The 26,078-nt window shown below is 46.7% G+C and overlaps 1 protein-coding gene across 3 annotated transcripts in view; it reads right to left on the bottom strand.

Annotated features, from left to right (window-relative positions):
- XPNPEP1 (X-prolyl aminopeptidase 1) overlaps positions 1 to 14,821 on the bottom strand; it is a 32,748-nt gene extending 17,927 nt beyond the window's left edge. For 2 of the 3 annotated variants that reach the window (XM_063163231.1, XM_063163229.1), the window contains exons 1-8: positions 14,780 to 14,803; positions 13,146 to 13,241; positions 10,410 to 10,540; positions 4,869 to 4,932; positions 3,067 to 3,171; positions 2,693 to 2,785; positions 1,626 to 1,769; positions 1,193 to 1,288 (exon numbers count right to left, since the gene is read on the bottom strand). In XM_063163231.1, the coding sequence (XP_063019301.1) occupies positions 1,193 to 1,288; positions 1,626 to 1,769; positions 2,693 to 2,785; positions 3,067 to 3,171; positions 4,869 to 4,932; positions 10,410 to 10,526 (619 nt within the window). In that variant the 5' untranslated portion in view covers positions 10,527 to 10,540; positions 13,146 to 13,241; positions 14,780 to 14,803. Of the gene's footprint in view, positions 1 to 1,192; positions 1,289 to 1,625; positions 1,770 to 2,692; positions 2,786 to 3,066; positions 3,172 to 4,868; positions 4,933 to 10,409; positions 10,541 to 13,145; positions 13,242 to 14,779 lie in introns of all 3 variants that reach the window. The other variant, XM_063163230.1, reaches the window with a different exon arrangement.
- Positions 14,822 to 26,078: the final 11,257 nt, after the last annotated feature.

The raw sequence follows: 26,078 nt of genomic DNA, 5'->3' as shown, positions 1-26,078 counted from the left end.
CCAGGCACCCGAAAATGAGCTGCTCTAGTGACCTTCTCTGGTTCATCTTAACACTCTTGATTCATAACCAAGCTTCACTTTGCTGGAGACATTTAATCTGAAACCACCTCAGGGCACCAATTTATCATTAATTTAATTGGAGATGTGCCTGAAAAGGTGAGACATACAATCTCTGCTCATGCAGGCCTCCCCAGGGAGGAGTCATATTCACCACTCTCAGAAGTAGTTCTTTCACAAAAAAAGCTCTTTGCTCAGTGTCCCAGATCCAGAACAGCCCAGGGACCTCATCAAGTTGGCTTCACCCAGTGCCAGGGACATTGTGCTGGCAGTGCTGGAGTGAGGAAAACAGCACTCCTATTTCTATCTTTCCAGATCAGAGATGGGGCACAGGCTGAGCAGCACTCACACCCTGCCAGGGTTACATTCCCCTACAGCAGTGTGTGCATTGGTGATTTCTGCAAAAAGGACACACAGTCCTAGGAACAGCAGTTCTGGGGAAATCACTGCTGTTTCTGGCCATTCTCCCTTCCTACACACTGGGCTGGGAGCCAGGGTGTAGAGACCCAGCCAAACACAGGGGGGACTCTAGCAAGACCCTGGGTTGAAATGATCTGGAAAAACAAGTTGAGCCCTGACATACTTGTTTTAACCAAAGCATTGGCTGAACACTGGAGAGGTAGAGACTGACTTAAGAAGTTGTGACAATTAGGAAGATTACTGTGAATGTGGTGTACCCCACCCTTGCTTTATGTATACAAAGCCACATGTTGCACTGCTTTGTTTATAGCCCAGACTCCACAGCAGAAAACAGTCTCCATTTTTCCAATGGGTGAGGCAGCATCAGGATATTTAACAGCCAGAAAATCTCACAGGTCTTTTTCTTTCCATCACACTGCCTCAGGCTTTGTGACCTTCTCCCTTTGCCTGGGCTGTTTTTCAAAGGTGGTGATTTGCTGCATTTCCTGGGCCAAAACTGTACTCAGGAGCTGCAGTGGTGTAATGAGGCATTGTGCAGAAATACAGGTTGGCTGTTTGTGACCTGTTACCACCACTGCACTTGATAAGAAGTTAACTGATGTCTAACGAACATGCTTTCATAAGGGCCTCTCACCCTGGCATGATTCTTCCTTTCCAGGGCAGGAAGAACATTTATTTTGTAGAAAGAACAGAGAAAGAAGATGCAAAGACTTACATGCTACTTCATCCAAGGCTGTTACCACAAACCACATGACTTTCCTCTCAGCCATTTTTGAACGAAGGGCTACAATTTTGTCTCTCCAGCTGACTCCTGTAAAACACAACAGGAAAAGCCACATAATTCCCTAACTTTGCTGGGGATGATGATGTAAACACAGACCAACATATCATGCTTGTGCTCCTCACTCCTTTCTAATAACTGATATGAACTATCTCAAATGAGCTGCCTTCTAGATGCCCATGGATTTGTTTTGAAGTCATCCAACTTCTAGAAAATGGTTATTTGAAGTTTTGAGGACAGAGGGGTCATTATTCACAGTGACCACATTGTGCTGTGGTACTGTTTAACTCTCCTCTGTAAGAGAAGAGCAAAAGGGGGATTTAGGGCAATAGGAAGAACCATGTCTATTGGGAGTTCAGCTCCTCACCTGTATAACTCAGGTCAAGTGTGATGAGAGGTTTGCAGGGGCGTTGAGGACAATCTGTCCAGATTGTATCAATCAGGTTTTCTTTGACAGGCACAAGGTCATGGCCAGCACTTCTCAAGACTTTGGACATTCTCTTCCACTGGTCTGTCAAAGGGAAGAAAGTCAAGAGTGGGGGCTTTAAGGAGTGCACATATGTTCAACAACAGCTCTCTTCACAAAGGTCAAACTCAAAAATCATTCTTCTCCTTTTCTTCCAGCCTCTCCTTTTCCCATTCCCTTAAGAAAGACAGCAAAATCTACTGAAGTCACAGTTCCACAAACATGCCACAGTAGCCAGTGGCAGGTACAGAACCTCACAGTCCTGAAGCCTCATGCTTGAGCTGAAGAACTGCTCCAGCTGGGAGACAGAAGTCTCTGGAAGAAGCCACAGCAGAAGCTGCCCTAAGGGTGTCCTCTCCCCAGTGCAGAACCACGCTAGATCTAAGCTAGACAAGATAAGAGTTACTTCCACACAGCCACAAGACAGGTGCCTTAATCCATCTGAACAAGCAAGTATCTCCCCTTGCCTCCAGTGACCTTTGCATTGTGCCTCATGTTTTGAAGCATGAATAGATGCATACTTTTATATAAATGACACTTCTCCCTGTGCTTCCTACAGGGAAAGCTGCAGAGATTCCAAGGCCACCAAGCAGGAGTAACAGCTTGAATTGTGCCTGGGTGTTCTTGCTCACATGCTGACCAAGGCATTCAGAACCTTTGCACTGAAGTGCCCATGACAAGCCAAAGCACAGACAAAAAGAGGTGATCAGAATTCTGCTTTTCAGGTAAAGTCACTGCAAGCCTAGAAAGCAGTTCTCATCCCTTGTGCTTTGGAGTCAATGCACTGCAACGTAACTCTTGTGATATATGGCTAAACAAAAATCCAGCCTGTTTTGCATAACAGTTTAACCAGCACTACATCTGAAACATGGTTAGCTGCACACCATCACACAACAGCTCAGGCAGAGAAGAAAGGAAGAAAAATCCAGTTGCACTACCCAGAGTTATAAGTATAAAGTAAAACCAACCTGCTGGAATAATGAAAGGGTCCACTCCCACCTTGGAGCCTTCTGGGAGGACACTCACTAGCCAATCCTCCTGAGTTGGTGTATCTTTCAGACCTTCAAGGATTAAAAAAAAAAAAAAAGGTTCAAAGAAGCAGTCACATTGAAACATTCCCACACTATGCAAAAAGTCCAAGCTAATGCATTAGATATGTCTGCTAATGAATGCTAATCTAGACCCACAGGCAAGAGTTCTCACAGGACACTAAAGCAGAAGCTGTGTATCCAACATGTCCCAAAGTCCCTGCATGATGGGATATCCCTACAGCTCAAGCTGTACTAGTGGGAAGTGACTGTTCTCTGTTATCATTTGAGCAGTACCCCAGGCTCCTGCATACCCATTTTCATGAGTGTCCAGTTGCTATCCATTTGATGTGCAGCCTGCAGGAAGTAGCGTCCGTCAGTCCACATGGCAGCGTGCTGCTCGGTCACTATGGCAGTACCTGGGCAGGGAGGCAGAAAGGGATTCAGGGTGGGCAGCCACCATGCAGAGACACACACAGCAGGGACAGGGTTTGAAATTCACCCTGATTCCCTAAAAGGCACCTCTGATCACTGTTCAAAAGTTATTCCTGTTCCAGTGGAGATATTCACTGTTTCCCCTGCCCTGTGACCTTCCAAATCCTACTGGAGACAGTATGCACAAGGATGCACCTTCATGAATTGCCTCAGATGAACTCAACTTAAGCAAATCTCAGCCAGCCAGCGGAACTGGGTAAGTGGGGCTTTCCAAACCTTCTGTAACAAAGACTGTGGTGTAACTTGGCTGCTGTCACAGTAACATATACTGTACATCTCTGAATTCCATCCTAGCCTCTTTTGGAGAGGAAGCCTGGGCTCTGGCCACCCACAAAACACAGCTGATAGCAGGGCTGCAGACACAGGTATCACCCCCAGCTGTCAGCTGCACCCCTTTCCCAAATGTTACAGCTCTAGCAGAGATGGCTGAACAGGAAACATGAACATAAACTTCTGCTGCTTTCATTGTCTGTCCCAATCCACTGACTCCAGATGGAGGGATGCAAACAGACAGCTGAGGGGCAGTGACATCCCAACAAGGAACTCAAGCTGCTTTGCCCTTGACAATACAAAACAAAACAAACCATGGCACAAACTGAAACTGAATCCAAGTCATTGGAGTCTGCATCTTGACAATACTTTCTGCCACAAAAAACTGATACTCAGATTAGCAGAGCAGAGTTTCCAATTATTAACTCATTGTCTTCTACCAAATTCCCCCAACACAAACCCCATTTTAAGTTGCTTCAGCCTGAAAAGATGAAGGAAGAAACACAAGGTGAGCCCCTGTGTGAAACCTCACTGTGCATCAGGCTGGGAACAGACCTTCCAAGTACATAACAAGGGCACAATTAGAGAGGAAGGTTATGAAGAGGTTGCGCAGAAGGAGCAGAATTAATACAGGATTCATGTTAGCCATTAACAGCAGCCCACAGTCCTGGATTTATCACCTTCCAAAAGAGGCCCCAGAGCTCATAGGAACTGATGAATAGACCCTCCAAACATAGGTACCAGTATTTATTATAATTATATACAATTAGAGAGGAAAATAACTTCAGCAGACTAAAGTGACTTTCCAACAACCACAGAACAGAGTAATTTGCACAGCTTAGGGTAGAGCTAGGGTAAAAATGAGGTCTCTTGAAACACAGACCTATCCTACAGCCAAGAAAACATCCTGTCTCGGCAAGATAAGCAAACTTTTCCACAGTGCTCAGTTTCCAAATGCAGAGTTTCTGGCCCTGGTTCTGTTCAAACAGAAAGGCCAGCTAAAGCCCATCCACTATTCACCCAGCCCAAACGGGCAACGTAAAAATCTGTTCATACTGGCTGCACATCAAAAGAAATGACCACAGGTTACAGGCACCACATTAAACAGTTAACAGGATTTTACTTTATGAGAGGTTCATTTAGGGGTCAAACATTTTGTGAAAACTTGTTATTCTGCTGATATTACATAATTCCAGTGGGTAGCCAAGACATAATTCTGCAGATGCTGAAATGGGAATAAAACAGTCCAAACAAGCTGGATAGATTTTCTTTTCCATCCTGCCTCTATGCCATGAAAGGAACTATTTCTTTAGAGGAAAATTATGCAAGAACCCAAGTTCTGGAAAGGTACCTGCAGAGCCATCAAATCCAGAGATGAACGCCCTTCTGCAATCACAGGGTGCAATGTACTCGCTCTAGAAAACAAAAGAGGCAGCAATTATTTATAGCAGCAGGGGAAAAAAACAATCAGCTGATGACAAATACTTTGATAAGCTTTTTCTCCCAAAGGACACCACAGAGAGAAGAAAATGAGTTAAAAATTCCTGGGCTCTATCCCACTGTGATTATACTGTATTTTTGTTTAACTGGCGGGTTTTTTAAGCTGCAGCACTTTTCTCCCACAAACATCTGTAAACACTGAAGTGCTTCAGAGTTTGCAGACGTTTATTTCACACTCAGCCTCCCCTTTGAGCAACAAACAAATCATGCCTTTGAAGCTGCAACGTGAAGGGAAGGGAAACCAGAAGCACCCCTTGTTCTTAAGGTAATCAGCACATAAAATCTGTAAAATTCACTATGTCCACTGAAGTCCCCTCATTTTATACGCATTTATAAGAATTCCTTTAAGACTTTTTTTTTCCTGCAATAGTGACACTGAAAGAAAACCATCAAGGTGGTGAGACTGTAAAAAATTTAACACTTGGGACAAATAGATATTGATGCTTTCACTTCTTCCTTGCCTAGTCAAAATCAGACTACAGCCAAAACCACAAAAGCATGGTTTGATAGATGAGAGAGAATAAGAGCCCATCTTCATCCTAAACCTGTTACAACCTGTGTTTCTGGATACATCGTTTCAAAATGTTGAAGAGCCCGAGAATGCACAGACACCTGATATTAACAGGAACTGCCAAAATTAAAAGAACAACTGAACCTTCACATGACCCACATGACTTTTTTATGGGATTCCATTCTGGCAAGTTTGTAGGTCAGAACTGCTGAGTAGGCCTGTTAATGAACTAGTGCAAATCAGCAAATCAGCTTAATCCAGGCTGACAGCACTGACGATTGAGCTGCAAAACCCCTGGATTTGTACCTTACAAATGGCCTGAAATTCAAGTCTGTTTCTCTGCCTCCAGCTGTGCTGGGGCAACAGAAACATCTTAGGAACTGAGCTAAGAAATCACAGCCCAATTCTCAGGTGCTTTTAGTCCCTACTGTGAAAGAATCACCTGATTGTTAAAATATACTCCCTTCAAATCTGTTATTCTTCACGGTTCTAAGGAAGACAGAGGGCTCAAAGCACAGGAGTGAGCAAGCAGCACAAATTACAGCACCTGGGACCTTTATTTCTGCTCCAAATCACTCCATCATCAAACCCCTTCCACAACATCCATGTCTGTCCCCTCCTGGGAGAAGCCAAGCAACCATCCACCACTAACATTTTGAAACTGAACCTTGGGACAGCAAATCTTATGGCCCAAAAGAGGATCTTGTTGAGTGGCTTTTGCTCCAAATTGCCAGGGAAGATTCCTGGTATATACCCCAAAGAAATCCTCCATTTTATCCAAACTCTAGTGAAAGTTGGCAGAAAGGAGGGGGGTATGGAGACCATGAGGGCCCAGTTAGTTTCCTGTGTCTTTTCTTGTCCAGCCCCATAGGGCTGTAACATGTTCAGCATGTCACATGTCTCCTGTGGGGAGAGGGGAGGTCAGGACAGCCACCTTGGGAAAGGATGAGTGGCCTCAGCACAGCTCCAGCTGATGGGGTGGGTCCCTCAGCCCCACACAGCACATGATCAACAGCAACTTTCTTTTTTCTGGCTAACAACCTCATTCCCAAAGTGGCCACCAGGAAAAAAGGAGAAGAGGCAGAACCTATGGACCCATCCCAAGCAAGCAGAGACATTTTCCCCCCTGAGCCTCTTTAAAATAATGGCAAAGGCATCAGCAGACAGAGTGGACAGAGCTGTGTTGAGGGAACAGAATCAAGTGTCTGTTTCCCCACTGCCTGCCTCAGAGCAGCAGGACAGAACATGAAGGCAGAGTGATGCCAGACCTGAGGATTCCTCATTTCAACACTCCCTAGAGACTATTCAGCCTGCTGACTGCTATGACTCCCCTCTCCTACACTTCCCAGCTCAAAGGTGGGACATCCTCTCCCAGGGTCCACTGCCAACAGGAGATCCTGGAAATTCTCCATCATGGATCACATCATTTAAATACATCCCAAATGATGTACTTAAGTATAAATGAGAGCAGTGATTTATTTTCCATTTCTCTTGACCAACACAGCAGAGACTACAGGCTAGTTTGCTTGTGAAAACCTCCCATTCACAGCCCAGGGAGTGTTCTGAGTGTTTACAATGAGGCAGAAGGGCTTTAAAAATGAGTATCAGGGATCTGGAGGGAAAGACAGCTCATTCATCTGTCAGTCTGAATTCTTGCACACCCACCTGTTCTGTTCCATGCAGCAACCCCCACTGTGTAAAGATGAGCCCATGTTTTGCACAAGCTAAAATTACATGGGGAACACCTGTGTGTGCCACACAAAGCACAGACCACAGCACAGTGAGAACAAGGTATTTCCCTGGGGCTTGTCTTGCAGCTTTGATGGCCTTCAGCCTGGCCCTCCTCAGTCCCTTCACATCTGCTTCTCACTGCACCTGTCAGTCACACAGACAAAACTGGGGGCTACATCACAAAAAACCCTCATCTAAGCCAGGAAGAACCCCCCAAAAATCAGTGCTGCTTATCCCCAGAGCCTGCATGGTTGTGCTGTAAACATGTTGAAGCTCATTTTAGTCTATTGTCAACCAAGATCAGCAATGCAAAGTGCATCTGGCTACCCTGAGAGGCACGACACTGGTGTCATTAAAGAACAAACACTGCAGTGAACCTGAAGGGAGGGAGGGATTCACTGCCAAAAACCAAACTGCATTGGTAAGAGCTGGAGCACACCAGAGCAACCTGTGCACAAGCCACCTCCTGCTTTATAACCTGGCTGGTTCCTCAGCTTAGCACAAGTGTGTGTCAGAGGAGCCAGCCCTGAGGAGAAGACAGCACCTCTGCCAAGCCAAACACGGGGCCCTAAGCTGGGCAGGTGCTTCCTTCATGTACACAACCAGCCAAATCTGACCAAATTTGTTTTGAGTCAAGGCCTGGAGGGTGAAGCCAGCTGCAGTTAAGCTGTGACTGGCTCCAAACCCAAGCTCTAATCCAAACCTCATTCCCTCCCATTAAGAAGCAGCTCTTCCAGTCTCTGAATAGTCCCATATGGGCAAACTCCAGATTCAATGTAAACACACATTGACTCAACATAAAAATGGATCCTGCTTTTACCACTGCAACATCCCAAAAGCTCTGACATTTTAAGCCAAACCACAAAGGGTTTAGGCACCTCATTCCTAAAAGCATGACTTTTCATCCCTTCATGATCCTTGGGCACCTGTAGCCACCCAGCACTCATGGAAGGAAGTGGGACTCTTTGGGTTTCATTCCACTTTTGGCTGGGACTGTCCTCCTTTCTCATCAGCCTCTGGACCACCCTGGCCCCCAAGGAAAGAGTCTGTTTCTCTGACTTCTTATCACCAGCATCCAAGTTTTCAAAAATTAAAGGAGCCAGCCAACATCCAGGACTGAGTGCAAGAGCCACAAATCCAAGGCAGCCTTGGTTAAGTCTGAGTCAGAGGCAGGTGTGTTTGAGAAGCTCTGCAAGTCTTTCAGTTCTTACGCAACTAAACATGGAAAGCAAAGGATACAACTGGTAGCAAGACTCCTGGCAGCATGATAATCTAAGCCACCTAGCCTTGCAGGAAAACCAATATTAAAAGCATCACAGAACTCAGAGCTCATCAACATTCCCAGTGTTACAAAGTGAAATTAGTCAGCAAGTTGCAGCATCAGGGTGTAGCACCATCAATCCAATCCAGGGGTTCCTTTGCAACCCAGAGGGAATAAAGAATCCCACAACCTAAACCCTGTGGCAACACCACAGGAAGGAAAGCCCTATTTGTTGACAAGTTCTGTGATGCAGATGCCAGGACAGCCTCAGGAATAGCTGAGAGAGGCAAGGACAGTAATACATATCTTGTTTGGACTGTAGGGAGGAAATGGCTTAGGCCACCAAACACTTGGGTATCATTAAACTATAGTATTCTGACTCATGGAGGGAGGTGCCTAAGAGCAAAATCTGACTGCAAGGCTGTAAAGTTCTTGTTTGCACACAGGAAACAAACCCTTGCTTGGAACATGGAGAAGTTTCAAATCACAGGTCATCACAACTTACCTGGAATCAATAAGGCTGTTCTGGGATCAACAGGTTTCTGTCATTGGCAAAAACTGCATCAATTTCCAACCCTGACAGAAAAAAACCCTGCACCAGCTATTCAGGAGGCACCAGAATCAGCAGTTTTTAGTAATCATTCCTATTCAGATAGATTCCCTCTGCAGAGAAACCTGACCAACTCGCCTGGCAGGAAATAGCAACATGGGGTTCTCTGCTTAACTGCACTTTGTCAAGGAAAAGAAAGCAACAGAAAAACCCAGAAGTCCTGAGGGTCACATTCTTCAACTCACATGACAGCATTTAATGTCTAGTGAAATGAAACCAGAGTTATATATGGACAGAGGCAGCTTGAGGCAGGAATGCAGCAGACAATAGCAGCTGCAGAAAACGCCTTCCCCCTACCTGCCCAAGTTTGGATCTCCCTGTGAGGAAACACGATGCTGCACATATGGTCCCAGGGCACAGGCAAGTCTGGACCCAGCTCACCCCAGTGCCAAGTCAAGGGCAAAGGTTCTGATTCAGTTGCATTTTGCTCTTGTGCACCCCGGGGTAAAAGGGAGCTCTGGGTGTGTGCCAGTAAAGCTTCAGGTCTTTTGTTTCCTGAAAACGGCTGAGGAGGGGAAAACCCTCAGCAGTTCTTGGGTCTCCTAACAGAGTGAACCTTACACATGAGCAAGCAGGGGAGGTAAAAGGCAGTTCAGCAATTTAAAATTTATGTCATGGACTACAAAATTCCTAAGAGTGGAAGAGCACACAACAGTTACTGCCATGGGTTACCACCCTGGGCCCAACTTGCCTCCTGTCTTTAATGCACAGAATGTGATGCAGAGCAGCATGGAAAGGCAAGTGTCACTGTGGCCTGTTCCTTCCCTGCCCCTCCTAAGGCCCCTTCATCTGGGATCTGAAGGGCTCTAGCATAAGGCAACAAATTCCATCAAGAACTGGATCCAGCAAAGAGAAAACTCTGCATCTAAACCTTTGCTACCTTCCTTGAGAGTATGTATTGATCAGGAGATGCTACTGGGGAAAGTAAAGCCCAGATATGGCCTGTTTCTCCCCCAGTAAACCCTTTCTTCCCAACAGCCAAGATGGGCACAGCAAATGCCCTGGCAAGCTCCCTTTTCTGCAGTGTGAGCTCCCTGAAGACAACGTGATGAAAAGCTGTTGGTGGAACATCCACCCTGTTTTGTTACAAGAACACAAAGACCTCCATCTCCTGAACAGACCCCAGAAATGTTTTCCAACATGATATTTCTCAAGTTTCCCAGACTTTTATGCTAGAACCATTAAAGTGGTTAAACAAAGGACAATTTTAGTTATACCTGGCTTTTATTTTTTGCAGGGAATGAAAGTATGACCATTCCCATAATGTATCCATCCATACCTGGTGGGCATCTCCAGAGGGCACTATGTAGGCTTGGACAGGCTCCTGTACATATCTGGGGTTCTTCATCACCTGCCGCAGGTGCTTCAGCAGCTCTGTTGTAATTTTCGGACTCATCTTCCTACCTGCAACTAAAACAAAGCACAAAACTTCAGTGTCTCCCCAGCCATCTCAGGTCACCCATGTGCACAGGCTGGAGGAAGCTGCTTCCACTGGAAACTCCCCTTGAGGACAACTGTGCCAAGATCATCCCTCTCAGACCAGAATTTCACATGTCTTGTCCCTACATTTCTTGAGAACAAGAAAGCAGGTTAAGGCCAGAGAGTTGAAGCTGGCCTGTCCTGGAAAGGATCTTTCCCACCTGGTGAAGGATGGCATGCCCTGTGGTGATAATGCACTGGTCAACCCCTTTTTGCATGTGGAAGCACCAGGAACAAAGCACCTGTGACAGCCAGGAAAGGTCCTGGCACGAGAGCCAAGTACCCACAGATCAGAACTGCCCCACCTACCAAGTGCACTGAGAGAAACTCTCAGTCTTTTTAATCTAGGACCAGGGATGCTGTGGAGAGGAAGACATGCACATCTGGAACTCAGATATGGACCAGTTATACATGTAACTTTTAGAGGTTTTACTGTAGCCCAGAGTTTCATCCTGAACTGCTGACTGAATTAACTCAGACAAAAGAAATCTGCTCCCAAGGACATTCAGAGGGATGTATTCACTGGTTACATTGACCTCAGGGCTGCAGACTAGTTCACCTAGCAAGAACCCAACTGTAACAGGAGGAACAGTCCATTGAGCTCTCACAAGTGACTGCCAGAGGACAACTAAGGATGCTCATGGGAATGTTCTCTAAAGACCTTTGGCAAATGCTCTGCAGATCTCAGCTGGTGTCAGGCAGGGGTGGGGCACAGCCTGGATGGCACACAGCAGATAAGAGGGAAAACCAAGGGCACAGGCCAGCCTCCTTGGGTGTGTTTTTGCAATGGATGTGCCTCTGGCAGTGCAGTGAACAGCAGCCTCTCCATGAGCTCCCCCAAACCCTGACCAGGCAGTGCCCGCTGTGAGCGCCCGGCACAGCAACGTGCCAGGCCCTGCTGCTGTGCTGGCACAGGAGATGGCTGCAGAGGATGACTGGCCAGAAAAACTAGGAAAATCAAACAGCCTAAACCTCAGAGGTTCTCCACCTTTTTCTTTGCTCATATCTCCAAAGCATGCCCAAAGTGGGATAACCCCCTTCCTGGTTTTCTCGCCAGTCCTCTCACATTTTTAAGAACTCGTAACTTTAATGCTGTCACTTTCCAGAGCAAGGTGGGTTATGTGCTGCTTGAAGGCCATGCTATGAAGTATTTTATTCTGACCAGTTAATTTCACAGCTCGTTTCACAGCCATATATACAAACAGGTCATAGAGGGGAGATGCAAACAGCATGCAAGTCTCAAACATTTTTTGCTTATCCAGGCACTTATTCTATTTACACCTCAGTAGCTACCAGGAGTCCCAGATGACATTACACTCTTATGGCAAAGCACAGTAAGGCACAGTCCCTGCCCTGAGATGTTTGCCATCTGAACAGGAAGGCAGAAAAGCTGCCTCCCTTTCACAAGGTTTGATTTGACCGAGGTCACACAGTAGCCCTGTGACCAAATCACAACGTGAACCAAGATCTGGTGCATTCAGGTGTAAAGAAAACCCAAGACAACCATTCACATGTCTCATCACAGGAAGTTTAGAGCACACCAGACTTGTGTGAGACTGACTCTGCCCACAGAGTCAGGTACACAGGTAAACTGTCTTTTAAAACCCAGAACACAAAAATTAAATCAATCTCAAAAGGCACCATACTAGTGTATCCTCAAACTGGTATCTCATCCCTTTGCAGGGGATTACACCTCAGATTTATTTCCAGCACAAACGTCATTGCTTTATACAGTGTTTGCAAGCTACACTGAACTTTATAATACTGTGATTGTTTCTGTTTGTCCTCCACAGTGAGCTGCTGTAATACTCTATAACATTGCTGCTGATTTATGTTCAGATAGGGTGAAACACACAGGAGAGAGAACAACAACATAGTGACAAGCCAGCAGAAAAGAATCTCCTTCTACAAACTCATAAGGACACAGCTTCCTTTCTTGGCCTGTGCTTTGTCTCCAGGAGTCCAGAAGTCTCATATAAATAGGCAAGGCATGACAAGGCTTTGCTTTTTAATGAAGCTCCTTGCTGACAAGCCATGGTTTTGTTAGCAAGATAAGATTCTCTCAAGGACCAAAAAAAAAAAATAATTTTAAAAGCATTCTCACTGTTGAAAGATTTGCTTTCAATATTAAAAAGACAACTAAGGTAGATTAGCAACAAAACCCAACTTAAGGAGTACTTCTACCTTGGATAACGCCCACAATATAAGAAATGGTCTTCAAAAGATTCATCACAAACTTCACAATAAAAATTGTCTTCAGTTTCCAGAGAAATAGAAGCCATTTTCTCAGAGACAGTTGGTAGCCATTTACTGTGGTCACCCCTATAAGTCTTAACAGGTGACTTTTCCTCCCTTGGCCACCATTACAAGCCTCTACAAAGTTAAAACAGCTTCTCTATCACTATTTCTATCATTATTTAATCAATCCAGATATAAAAATGACACACAGCTTAATTAAGTTAGTGGCTGTAGCAGTGCAAGAACCACCCCCATTTCCTGCCCTAACTTTTTCCAAGGTACCAGGCTCCCTTGTTACCTGTCTCTGCAGTTCCCCTTGTCTGGATGTCACTTGTCTGTGCTCACACAAAATACCATCCAGCTCTTTGCTGAGCCTTCATAAGCTCCCCTGTGCCTGAGAAAGCAAAGGGCAAAACTGAAGTGGCTAACAAACTTTGCCCGCCCATAAAACATTCTCATGCCCCAGCCAGGAGCTGAACATGCATGAACACCGAGTTCTCGGTGGTAAGATTAGAGATGCACCGAGGGTGAACCATGAGGGAACAGGGAACGTCAAGGGTCAGGCATTTGCTTGTCAAGATTTATGATTAAATCTTGCAAGCGTGTGCTGCTTTATGCCAATTTGTTTTCTCAGTCACTCTATCAGGGGCCACTCCCCATACTGTAGATGGGGAAATTAAGGCAGAGCAGGAGTAACATGCAAAGTACCACTGCAGCATGACAAGAGACAGAGCTGGATCCCAAAATCTGCCACTGTCTAGACATATATTATCTACACCTCACTCAGACTACAGGAGGCAGCTCTCCAAGAGCCCAGACCAGATCCTGCCTGGACAGCCTCTCCATCAGACACACGGGGCAAAGAGCAACCACGAAAATGCTGCTGGAGGAAGCAGACACGTCCTCCTGCCTCCCACATGCATGCACAGAAATGGACAGCAGCAATGGCCAGGGCCACCAGGCATCCTGTGTCAGGGTGTGAGCCAGTGCCACACTGGGGAAGGGAGGCGAGGTCAGCACCTCTGGCTGCAGCTGGGTCTGCCTGTGGCTGCTGTGTAAAAGACTCTGTTTATGTCATGTTTTCTTCAGATACGCTCGTCCTTGTGATAACTTCCTCTCCGCTTTCTCTTTTATGAACAGTCTCGTTCAAAATAAGCACATTGGCTTGGATAGTCGGGAGCCAGCAGCACCACCTCAAAGCCAGGCTGCTCTGCACACAGGGCAGCCATGTACTGAGGGACAAGCCCATTGCTTGTCCCCTCTCCACAGAACCATGCTGCACCTGTAACTCACCAAAGAGAATGGCAGAATTGTTGGGGTAGGGAAGGACCTCTGGTCCAGTCCTGCCAAGGCAGGGTCACCTGAAGCAGGTGACACAGGAGCACACCCAGGTGGGTTCTGGATGTCTCCAGGGAAGGAGACACCAAAGCATCTTTGGGCAGCCTGTTCAGTGCTCTGCTACCCTCAATGTAAAGAAGTTCTTCCTCATGTTGAGGTGGAGCTTCTTGTGTTTTAGTTTATGGCCATTGTTCCTCATCCTATCGCTGGGCCTGGACCATCCTCCTGCACCCACCTTCAAACCATTTACATGCACTGATGAGATCCCCTCTCAGTCTTTTCTTCTGCAGACTGAACAGGCCCAGCTCCCACCGGATCTCCTCGTAAGGGAGATGTTCGTGCCCACCTGGGCTAAAAGCCTCCCCCAGCCCTCTAGAGGACTGGCGGAGCCGCCTGGGCCTGGCCACCCCGGCCGGGCCCGGCTGTCAGTGCCGGATCCCCTGCGGGGCCTGAGCGCCCGGGCTGGGCCTGGAGACCCGCCGGGGACCGGCTGGAGGGGAAAGCCATGGCCCGGCCGGGCCCCGGGCACAGGTCCCGCTGTCTGCCATCAGCCCGGGGCACCCACCCAGGGCTGCCCCGCTCGCCGCGCCTCACCTGCCGCCGGCCCGCCCGCCGCCGCCGCGTCAGCGCCCACGTGGGCCGCCAGGGCCGCCCCCAGCGCGTCACCGCCGATGTCACGGGGCGCGGGCGGGACCGCGACCGAGACCGAGACCGAGACCGGCACCGGCCCCGGCCCCGGCCCCGGCCCCGGGATCAGGATCAGAATCAGAATCAGAATCAGAATCAGTCCTGGCACAGCCACCGCCGCGCTGCCCGGCGTGACCCCCGTCCCATCCAGCGCTGTCCCGGCCGGCGCTGTCCGGACGGGGCGCGGGGCTCCGTGTCCCGCTGAGGGGAAGGCGCTGTGGAGTCCGGGGCACCGGAGTGCGCTGCAGCCGTCAAGGAAGGACCGGACCGGAGTGGAGCGAAGCGCCTGTCCCACACCCCGGTCTGCGCTCGCCTCCGCGATCCGCTTTGCCCTTGAACTTCCAAAACCCAGCGTGGAGCAGCGATGGAGGCAGAGCAGCGAGCGCCCCCGGGCCCAAGGCGGGCGGAGAAGGAGCCGGGGCAGGACAGCAGGGGCTGCGGGCGCACACCGGCTCCCCCAGCACCAGGTTGAAATTCCATACTGTGAAGGAATTCTGTGCTGTGCGGGTGGTGAAGCACTGTAACAGGCTGCACAGAGAAGTTGCGGATGCTCCAGCCCTGGAAATGCTCAAGGCCAGGCTGGATGGGACTTTGAGCAACCTGGTCCAGTGCCCGTGGTTGACACTAGATGGTCTTTAAGGTCCCTTCCAACCAAACTATTCAATGATTCTGTGAAAATCTGGTCATTTGCCGTGCATGCTTCCTAATGAAAATACCTTCCATGGCCCTGCTCTGTCCTGGCAGAGTATCATAAGCTGTAAGTGAGCCCTACTGACAGAAACAGGAGGCTGTTACAGAAATGCAGATGTGAGAAGATCACCACCAAGAAAGCTACAGCAAAAGAAAAAGCTCTGCTTTGTGACTGTGCCCAGACAAGAGGGGTTTGCCTGCAGCAGTGGGCTTTTGGAAGTCTCCAGTCCAGCCCTCTACTAAAACAAGGCCAGCTTCAAAGCTAGAGCAGGTTGTGTAGGGACTGTCCTTTGGGCTTTTGAGTATCTCCAAGGTTGTGTAGGGACTGTCCTTCTGGGTTTTGAGTATCTCCAAGAAAGGAGCACAGCCACCCTGGGCAGCTGGTGCTAGCGCTGACCACCTTAGAGCAAAAAGGTTTATTTCAGATACCCAAGCAGATATCCTGCATTGCAGCTTGCCCCTTGACCTTTTGCTGTGCACATCTGGAAAGGGTCTGGCTTCTTTTTCTCTCAGACTGTTCTCCAGACTCAGCATTTCCAGCTCCCCTGCAGTCAGGCCTGGCCAGCAACTGTGGTGTGCTCCACACTGCAGATCCCTGGAATACAATGTAGGGTACAACACAGCAGAGCAGAACTTGTAATCCGACAGAAGAGAATAAAAGGTCTGTTTGCAACCAGCATCCCAGCATTGGGAAGGGTCATTGGCAGGGGCTGGGATTGCAAACTGTCCCTGAGGAGGGACAAGAGAGAGGGGAGGGAGAGGCTGGTGACCAGGACTGTTATAACAGGAAAATTTCTGTCCTCATTAACCTCCTTGGGTGAAGCTAATTGCTGTTTCTCGATTATTCTCACCTTATCTTTCAGCCTTGCCCACAGGGGACTCCTACAATCCTGGCAGTCTGGGCCAAAAAGGCCCATTTAGTTCATCACACATCAGTGTCCCCCTCGGGGTAAACTACAGCCGTGTTTTGCATTTGTGTTACAGACCACATTATGCTCACCCTGCAGAATATTTGCTGAGAAGATTAATTTCTTGGAAACCAGCCAGAATCCAGTGATGTTCATACTAAAGCACGTGTCAGGACATTTTAAAAGCACTGCAACATTGGCACGATGATCACCATCATTTGCTGATGGTGAACTCTGCAGCTGAATCCAATCAGGGTTGTGAAATACTCCTTTCAGCCTCCTCTGACTCACAATAACAGTAATAATAATAATTTGGGGTTAGATTTTGAATTTGGCTGTGGCTCTTAATAGAGGGTTGTGGAAATCTGCACCTGCCAGAGCTGTGCACCAGCCCAGGGAAGGGAAAAGGATCAGTCCAAAACATTTCAAATGTTTGTCATATGCCTTTGCAGCTCTCCAAGTGGGGATGCCTTCTCCTCTTCTGTTCTGCAGCATTTTCAGTTTGTTTGAATTTAGGACAGAGGCTAAACACAAAGTAATCAGCCTGTGCCAGTGAAATTGTTTGTTTGATTATTTTTTACCAGCAAATCATTATTATATCACTTTGGGCTAGCTCATGGTCCGTGGGAGCAGTGGCAATCAAATACAGGGAGGAAAGAAAATACTTCTTGTATGTGGGAGTGTGACTTGGGGAGCGTGCACAGCATGAAATACTCAAGCTGCTGGCAGATCCCAGTGTACCAGGGGGAGGACAGGGAAGGGGAAAGCTCAGCATTTTCACAGAACTTGCCCCAGTTGCTCCAGGTCTAGAGATGCCATTCTGCCTGTCCACAGCCAGTCCAAGGAAAACAACTACAGTGTGAAAGCAGGTCTGTCCTCCCTCCTCCTACAGCCTCAGCAAGAGAGGAGAACAAACCAGGAGGATTGAATTTTATTAACTTTCTCTACCTTGGACCCAGCTCAGGGCAGAAATAACAAGCATCACTGTGGACAGACTATCAATGTGATATTGATGTCTCTATGTAATTTAAAATGAATTAAGCCACCACTCAAAAATACCTTACTGCATTGTCTGGTGGCCAAAATGTGTTCCCATTCTGTCTTCCTCATCAAGTTCTTTATTTAATAAAGGTAAAAAAAGACTTCATTCCCATCTCCTAAAAATGTGCTAAAGGAAGCGGAAAACAGAAGGGAAAATATTGATGTCTGGAAGAGCTTCTAGGTTGTTACTGAGTGCCTGGTATTACAGAGCCACATTGTTAAGGTTTCTGTACCCAGAGGTGACTTCTAACTGGTTCTGACTCATTGAGCACTGAAATTTAGACTAATTTGCTTTCCTTTCTGATAGAATTAATAATGACCAACTGATGGGTATTCTGCATAGGAACCTCATTCCAGAAGAGTGATGATCTTGTAAGAAAAGATATTTTCACATCACAAAGCATTGTGCAGAAATCTCCTGCCTGTGCTGGTGACAAGTCCTGTGCAGTGAACAGCCGTGTCACAGGTGGAGGTGTGAGTGTGCCATGTGAGCTGCTGTCCTGCCTGTCTGCAGGGACCTGGGTCTGAGCACTGCACCTCAGTGCCACCTGAGCCAACAGGAGCATGTTTAGCCCATGGATGAGCCCTGAGGGCTCTGGATTGCATGGGGGGTTGGTGCATGGCCAGGCTGAATGAGCCAGTGGATTGCTGCTACAGGCTTTGCCTGGGTGAGCAGAGGAGGCAGCACTATTTATTTCATTTGAATAATACGTGGCTAATAAGTTAAATAAGAGAAGGCAGAGTGAGCTTTCCGGTTAAGCCAAAAGGTCTGATGCTTGTTTCCTGGGCATTTGGAATCTCTGGGAAGCTTTGAAGTGGTCCTAATGAACTTGCCAGTGTAGATAATGTAAAATCTTTAATAATTCATTTATCAGGCAGAGCTATGATATATGTTATTAAATGTTCAAAGAGATGAAAATGTCCTTTCTAAGTGGTTGTTTGACCTCAAATAAAATGATGGAAATTGTGATGCAAAGAATTTTATGGGAGCACTTCAATCTACCTTGCTTTGGATTAAATTCTCCTAATTAGGCTATCTTTTATGTCCTTAAATTGCTGCTTTTGCATCAGATAACAAAAGAGAGGGGTAAGGGAGAAAGACCTGAAGAGAAGCAACCAAAATTCCCAGAGACCAACATCACCAAATAACAGCCATTAACTGTTGTAATCTTGATCTGTATCAAGTGATCAAGGCCAGGAAATAAGCCATAAAAGAACTTGCTTTATCTTATCAACCCTCCTATACCCATTATACCTTTATTGTGGTTGTAACTTTCATTTCCTTCACCTTCTTCTTTTGGGGCACCTGTGATATTTAGACTCCTGCTTTGCAATGTAATCACCAAAAATGCCCCCTGCCCATCTCGAGCATCCCGCAGCCTTTTGATGGCAGATGCTGTTTGGCACTTTGGTGAGATTTTGGTGACAGAAGTGACCCAGCAACCAGTCTGTGACCAGGATTTTTTTTTTTCCCTTCAAAGTAATGCAGATTTTTGTGGGAGACAGCAATGGAAACTGGGGATTTGTAGGAGGGGGCTGAGCATCTACACAGCTCTCACCAAGGGCAGGGGATGCCAGTGGTGTCTGCCAGTGGCTTGGGACATCTCCTGGCCACAGGACAGATGAAAGGGTGCTCTCAGCCCTGCTCCCCTGACACAGAGGCTGGTGCCACCAGCACCACTGGGCTCTTTGCCATGGCCCCACAGTGCCACAGCCTCAGCACTGTTTCCACGCTGGGAAACGCAGCAGGAGACACACAGGGGGTTGGAGGTGAAGTGTGGGATCATTTCCTCCCTGCCAACACAGGCCCAAAACACATTTTTACAAGGTTGCACACATGACTGAGCAGTCCCTCCCATCAGTGTGTGAGTGCTGGGATTGCCTGGACAATAACCCAGCCTCTTGTGTTTGTGTTTCCAGGGACTGTCCTGCAAACTGTCATGTGAAAGTTTTACTCACAACAACCCAAGTGAGCATCTCAGTGCTGGCTGGGCAGGGTCACATTCTCCCAGCCCAGGGGCACACCTATGTCCATGTGAGGGACAGCAAGTCCAGTTTTGTTCCTACTTCCACCCTAGAAAATTACCTAACAACAATTAGTGCCAGTGTTTTGGTTGTATATAACAGCAGTGCTGTAATGTGCCAAGACAAGGAAGGGCCTGAGAACAGCAAAAAATTGTTTGTATTTTTAGCTCTCAGCTCTGAGTTAAATGAAGGTTTCAAACATGTGGCATGAGTCCTCTTGGATCATGTTTAAAATAAATTTTGTATGTTTGGAAACAGTGAGACTAGAAACTGCAACAACAAATGTTGTGTTTGGGGGAAAAGATAGCAGGGGGAGAAGAAACAAGCCTATCTGGAGATCTTATCTTCGTTTTCCTTGGGAGGACAATTTATCTGGCCAGCACTGGAAGTTGATCATGGTTGGGTGGTTCCCAGCAGCCACATTTGGAAAGGAAAGGGAGGCAGCAGTAGGCCAGGTAGATATCTGAGTACTTCCACGTCTGCTCTTTAAGTGAAATCCCAGATGTTCAGGCTCTGCAATGCAAACCTTTAATGACTCGGATGAAAACGAAATGTTTGTTGCATTCTCTGCCTGGCTCCACTTCAACACCACAGTGCACACACATCCCCTGTCACCTGCACTTGCCTCTTTGCAAATGGCCCAGATTTGAGCCTTGTGGCTATTTCCAGGACTCCTTAGTTTTCCCTTGTCCATTCTAGCAGGAAAAGAGATGGGAAAAGCTAGATCTAATGTATGCAAAAGAGACCACAGTGGTCACTGGTGCAGCACTGGTGATAAATGCTTTAGGAGACCCTTTGTTCAGCCTGCATGAAACTCCATTCTGCCAAGGAATTATATCCTGATGAATTGCATATATTTATGGATATATACCATGTCTAAATTTTAAAATCATGCTCATTGCACAACAGAGACTTTATCCAGTTCCTGTGATGCCATTCTTCCTCAAAGTCTTCACTAGCACAAACATTAAGAGGCCCCAGTGACCTGCCTGTATTTTGGCCTGACACCTGGGAAATATTTTTATTACACAAGGTTTCCTTATCTGCTCCAGCTATAAAACTAATGGAGCCAGGTGTCTGCTAGGTCCTGTCTGCTTGGGAGGCAAATGAGAGCCCTCCTGTGAGCTCCTGCCATGGATTGGGATAGCAGCACTCCTCCCAGTGTTAACACCAGTTTAGCATCTGAGATTGCCAGGGGATTTTGTTTCTAATTAATATGTGCAGGGTAATAGACATTTATTTGTGTAAATAAATATATAAAAGGGCCACATTTTACAAGCCCAGTTCCCACCCAAAGTCACTGCTTTTGTGAGCAAGGCCCACTCACCTGCTGAAAAATCCCTTGAGCCTGAATGTGTTGAAATAATTTGGTGTCCCAAGCTGTATAATATATTAAATGAATCACAGCACAAGAAACAGATGTTTATTCCAGTGAGTGCAGGAGTCCAGACAAAAAGTATTGGGTTACTGTCTGTCTCAGATAACAGTACAAAGCAGAGAAAAGTTGGGATTAAACATTCTACATGTGTTCAGTGGAGAAACTTTAAACCTTAAAAATGTAGCCCAGGTTCTGTGCCTGGCCTTATGGGACCAAACCTGCAGTTGCCATGAGGCATTCCTCATTCCCAGGCTGTGGTCAGCACCTGGGCACAAACCTGGCTGCTGGCACATGCCCCGCACATTGCACCAAACTGAGGCTTAGCTGCTTTACTGTGGGGTCTGGCCCTGTTCCTTAACTCTCATGCCCAAGGCACAGTGATCCATAGCTGGTATCTGTGAGAGATTTGGGACATCTGAGACCCCACCTAGGACATTTCAACTCTTTAGACACTGCTGTCCTGAGATCCAACTGCAGAACTGGGCTTTTCAAATTAGCTGTTTTCCTTAAAATAAAGGCTCATTATATTTGATTAGTTGGTTTTGTCTGTTAAACCAAAACTCTAGATTAGGAGTGATAAAACCTGGGCTGATTTTTTTCCTCAAATGAAGCATGAAATATGAGGCACTCCAGAGAAATCTGGGGGCCAGGGTATCTCTGTCAGACTGGCCCCTTGACTCTTAGCAACTTCATACAGGGAATGTTTGCTCAAAACTCTGAACAGGAGAAAGAAGGAGCCCAAGAAAGCAAATGAGGTAACTTTTCTCTCTGTAGAAAGATCATGCATATCCAGGGATGCTCCTTGCCTGAAACTTTTGTGCCCTGCACTGATTCTTTTATCATCAGCATTACCCACATGAGTCCTGTTTGGGGTCATTTCTAAAGACCTGAGGGTCCAGGCTGTGCTCTGTGCTTGGGGACCCTGAGGGATCTCAGCCTTTGGCCCCACAGCAAGGCAGCCAGTGCAAAGCAGTGTGACCAGGTCTCCAGCAGCTCCTGCCACCAGCAACCACTGTCCTTCAGCTGGCAGCAACTGCAGAAAATGAAAAGCACCATTTCTATATTATAAAATCTGTTTAAACAAACAGACCTTTGCTCAGAGAGAGCTTTGCCTCCTCCCACATCCCACCAATTGCTGTAACACAGGCAGTGCTTCCTGGCTGCAGAACCTGAGCTTCACTCATAAAGGAGGAAAGACCTGCTGCTTCTTTTCTGTTCCTGTTTGCATCCCTCACCACACTTGAAATGAGCTGTATCCTGAGTTATTCTTGTACAAGCCTTCCCATTGTTCACGTCACGGGTTATGGATTCTGTCCCTTGGAAGAAATATGAGCCATGTTATGGAAAAGTGAGAATGGTGTTGAGTCTGCACGAGATACTCATGGATGTGACATACAGGAAAAGGATGAGTGCTTTGCTCTGTCCTCATGAATGAAGCCACAGGAAGGAGATGTGACAGGGCACTGGGCGAGCTGCTGAGAAATTTCCATGGTTTGTGACTCTGCACTGGCTCAATTTGCATCCTCATCCTGCATTTTCATTGACTGAAAGTGTTCCTCATAAAGGGCTCCTGTGGCACAAACAGTCTTGTCTCTGCTAAAAGGTTTTTTAAATACCTAGCACCAGTCATTCAGACTTAATTTGCAGAAGACTTGGAGAAGAGAAGACTGAAGGGTGTCTTCATAGCAGGCTACAGCTTCCTCACAGCAGGCAGGAGATGGGCAGGTGCTGATCTCTCTTGGGTGACCAGCAATAGGACAGGAATGAAGCTGTGCCAGGGGAAGTTCAGACTGGACATTAGGAAAAGGTTCTTCACTGAGAGGGTGTTGATCTCTGAAACCAGCTCTGCCAGAGTTCAAGCATCTAGAGGATGCTCTCAGTCATAGGGCTTATCTGTAGGTAATACTGTGAGGAGCAGGGAATCAGACTCAGCGATCCTCATGGGTCTCTTCCAGCTTGAGATATTATATGATCTTATGACAGTCATTGGTCCCTTGCCCAACTTTCCACACTACACTGCTCCTATATTGTCATCAGCACTGCCAGCTGAACATTTGCAAGGATGGGAGAAAACACTTTGTGCTGGTAGAGACTGGTAGAGACCAAAAGTGCCTCTCTGCTGGCTGCGGTCTCCTCCCCAGGATGCTGTTACCACAAGGTGTATTTTGCTGGAACAGGGGAAAAAATCCAAAACACCACAGCCAAAGGCCTGATTCAGGCAGGTGCTGAGCATCACCAGTCTGGAGCACTGTCCCTGGGATCCATTGGCATTTTTCTCCCCTCTCCCAGCCCTGGCAGTGCCCATGGTCACCAACACGGGCTGTGCTGCCCATGACGAGCTCCTGCAGGCTGCTATCATGAGCACAAAGGAAGGAGAAGGCAAAACAAGCACAGCCAGGAATCACATAATATTGCTGCAGCCCTGCCAGGAAACAGACTGTAGAAGTTCCTGTGTTTAAAAGCCAGGAGATGAGTTTTATTGTTAGGAGTTGTTATAGCAACCGGAGGTGCTGGAGAGTAATACATGCTCGGCGCGTTGCAACAGACTCTGACAAGTTCAAGACTGTTGCCTTGCCGCTAAATCTTGTTGCCAAGGCAATGCAACACAAGGCAAGAGCCTAGAGAAATTAATACTGCTGACAGCTCATGCCAGCAGGCCCGGGCTGATTAAAAGGGAACTTTTAAAATTGATATTAAGTTAAAAAGCACAGCAGCAGAAAGGGAACGGGAGCACAGATATGGAGGAGAGCATCCAGAGGAGGAGCAATGGGTTAATGTCAAGCAATAGGTAAAGGAAAGCATTTGATTAAAAAACAATGTGGCTGAACAGGATGTCTTAGCTTGTGATGCAAGAAATGTGCTGCATTTTTGGAGAGAGTAAAAACAAATTCACTAAATCCTCACTTTTTATATTTATTTAGCCTGGGCAGTGCTGCTGTAATTTGAATGGGAACTTTGGCTTTTTCCCAACAGTGTTGACAGCAAAAATAATTTTCTCAGTAAATTTGTTTAGTGGGATGAATGTTGTTGCTGCTGTAGTAAAAACCATGAAGTAGCTCAGTCAACTTTCAATTTTATGTTCATTTCCAGCCTTTTAAAATGCTTCATGGCAAAAGGTTAGCTGGAAAAGAGATGAAACTGCAAGCTGATTATTCTCTCCTGTCTATGATTCACTGTTAATGCTGACAGTATACTCTGAATTGAAGGAAGAATATTACCCCAAGGACCACAGAGTCAAAATAAATGATCAGTGCTGAAGAAGTTAGGTAATTACGTTAATTTCAACTACACATACAATATTTTTACATTGCTATGGGATACTAGGGCTCTAAAATTCAAGTACTGCAGAAGTACCTCAGATACACAATGATCTCAGATGAACCTGTTGACTTGTCAATTGATTTGTGAATAAAAGCAAAACATTTCTTGGACAATTACCATAGCAGTATTCTGTTCCACTCCCACTTATGCCCCCCATATTTTACATTTCCATGAATTATCAATAGCTAAAAATGACCTCATGTTTTCCTATTCAATGACTGCTCCATCATGTGCAACTTTCAGTACAGTAGTACTTCACCTGAGCAAATGCCCTGTGTGGGAATTTGTTCTTCTGGCACCTGCTGTGGATCATGGAAAAGTCAGGTCTGCAAGTACTTTCTATTATATTAAAATGGGAAACTAAGACATGGGAAGTGGTTTGCCAATTGTGCTGGAAATTTTTGTGTGTGCATTCCTTGGCAGAGCCATCTCTATTAACCTTCATAAAAGTCAGGGTTTTTAATTAACTGGCAAATATTTTTGTCTATTTTGAAGTTCTTAAGCTGTGGGCCAGGAAGCAGGCAGGTGACTGGTCATATGCTTGTAGCCATCATTTGGTTTTCAGCAGCTAAATTATATTCAAAAAATCTGGCAATGTGTTACTTGCATCCTTACTACTGTTACTGGCATTTTTCCACAATTGCCATAGCTAGCTGTGAGATATAATACAATCAGAAAGAAGGAAAAAATGTTTCAGGCAATTGTGAAGGGAACATGGCATTGCCCCAGAGGATGTTTTTGTTTGGAGATTGTCCATTAGATAACAAAACACGAGAGTCCACGATCTGGGCATTTGCTTTTTTTTTTAATTTTAATAAGAAAGCAAAAAGAAACTCTGCTTTTAGTCTCAGTTTAATTTCTCTGCTGATAATTCCACATGTGGTGTTATTTCTTAATATATTCAGGAGAAGGTTTTGAAGCCCTCCAGAATATCCTTCCTTTTTCTGAAGGGGAGCCTACACAGAAGTCAGGCTAGCAAAAAGGCAAAACCATATGGGCCGGTCACACAGCAGCACCAACATTTAGCTGAACTGCAGGACCCCGGAGCACTTCCAAGACCTGGCTCTCCTATCTGCAAGTCCCATCTGCCCCTAGAGCCTGTGACAATGGGATCCTTCTTGGAAGGTTTCTGGACCATGTTTACCAGCCTGAATGTGTTCTGTGATGCCTCCTCCAGGACAGATGGGACACACAGGGGAAGCTCAGACCCCTCCAGAAAGAGCCAGGGCTGAAAAGCACTGCAGCTAAATGCACCTTGGCACAGCTCTAAAACATGGATGTGCAACCCAAGGGCATCCCCCTCTGCTTCCTTCTGCCTCCTGTGCCCCTTCCCTGCTGTGCTCTTGCTGGAGAGCCACCCCCAGAGAGCAGGGAGGCAGTGTGGAGCTGGGACAGTGTGCCATCGAGATAGCTACTGATAGCAGAGCAGACAGAGCTATTTCCAGAATGATTAATACTATTAGCACATGCTGAAGCTTTAGGCTAAACATAAGCTTCAGAGGAATGGATTTTGATGTAAAAAGTGAATAAATGAGACAACTGTCAGAACAATGAGTGGTGAACCAAGTAAAGATTCTTAGTGTAGGAGATGCAAAGCACTGCCTGCTGGCCTGTTTTCTCTGAACCTGCTGGTAAAATTCCCCCTGCCCTTCAGGCTGGAGAAACAGCTCAGCAATAGCATGTGGCACAGAGGTAACCCAGCCAGCAGGCACCAAGGCTGCTCCCACAACTCATTAGCTGCATGGCATTTGAGCAGAGGCACGGCCATGGTGACACCCTGGGATCCAAGGCACCGATCCTCCCCCAGCCCAGACCATGCTCCACTGGCCCTGGAGCCTGTTTG

This window comes from Melospiza melodia, chromosome 9 (assembly GCF_035770615.1).
Source record: "Melospiza melodia melodia isolate bMelMel2 chromosome 9, bMelMel2.pri, whole genome shotgun sequence".
In the NCBI taxonomy this organism is placed as follows: Eukaryota; Metazoa; Chordata; class Aves; order Passeriformes; family Passerellidae; genus Melospiza; species Melospiza melodia.
Note: the sequence above shows the minus strand (reverse complement) of the source record. Positions and strands in the feature narration are given on the sequence as shown.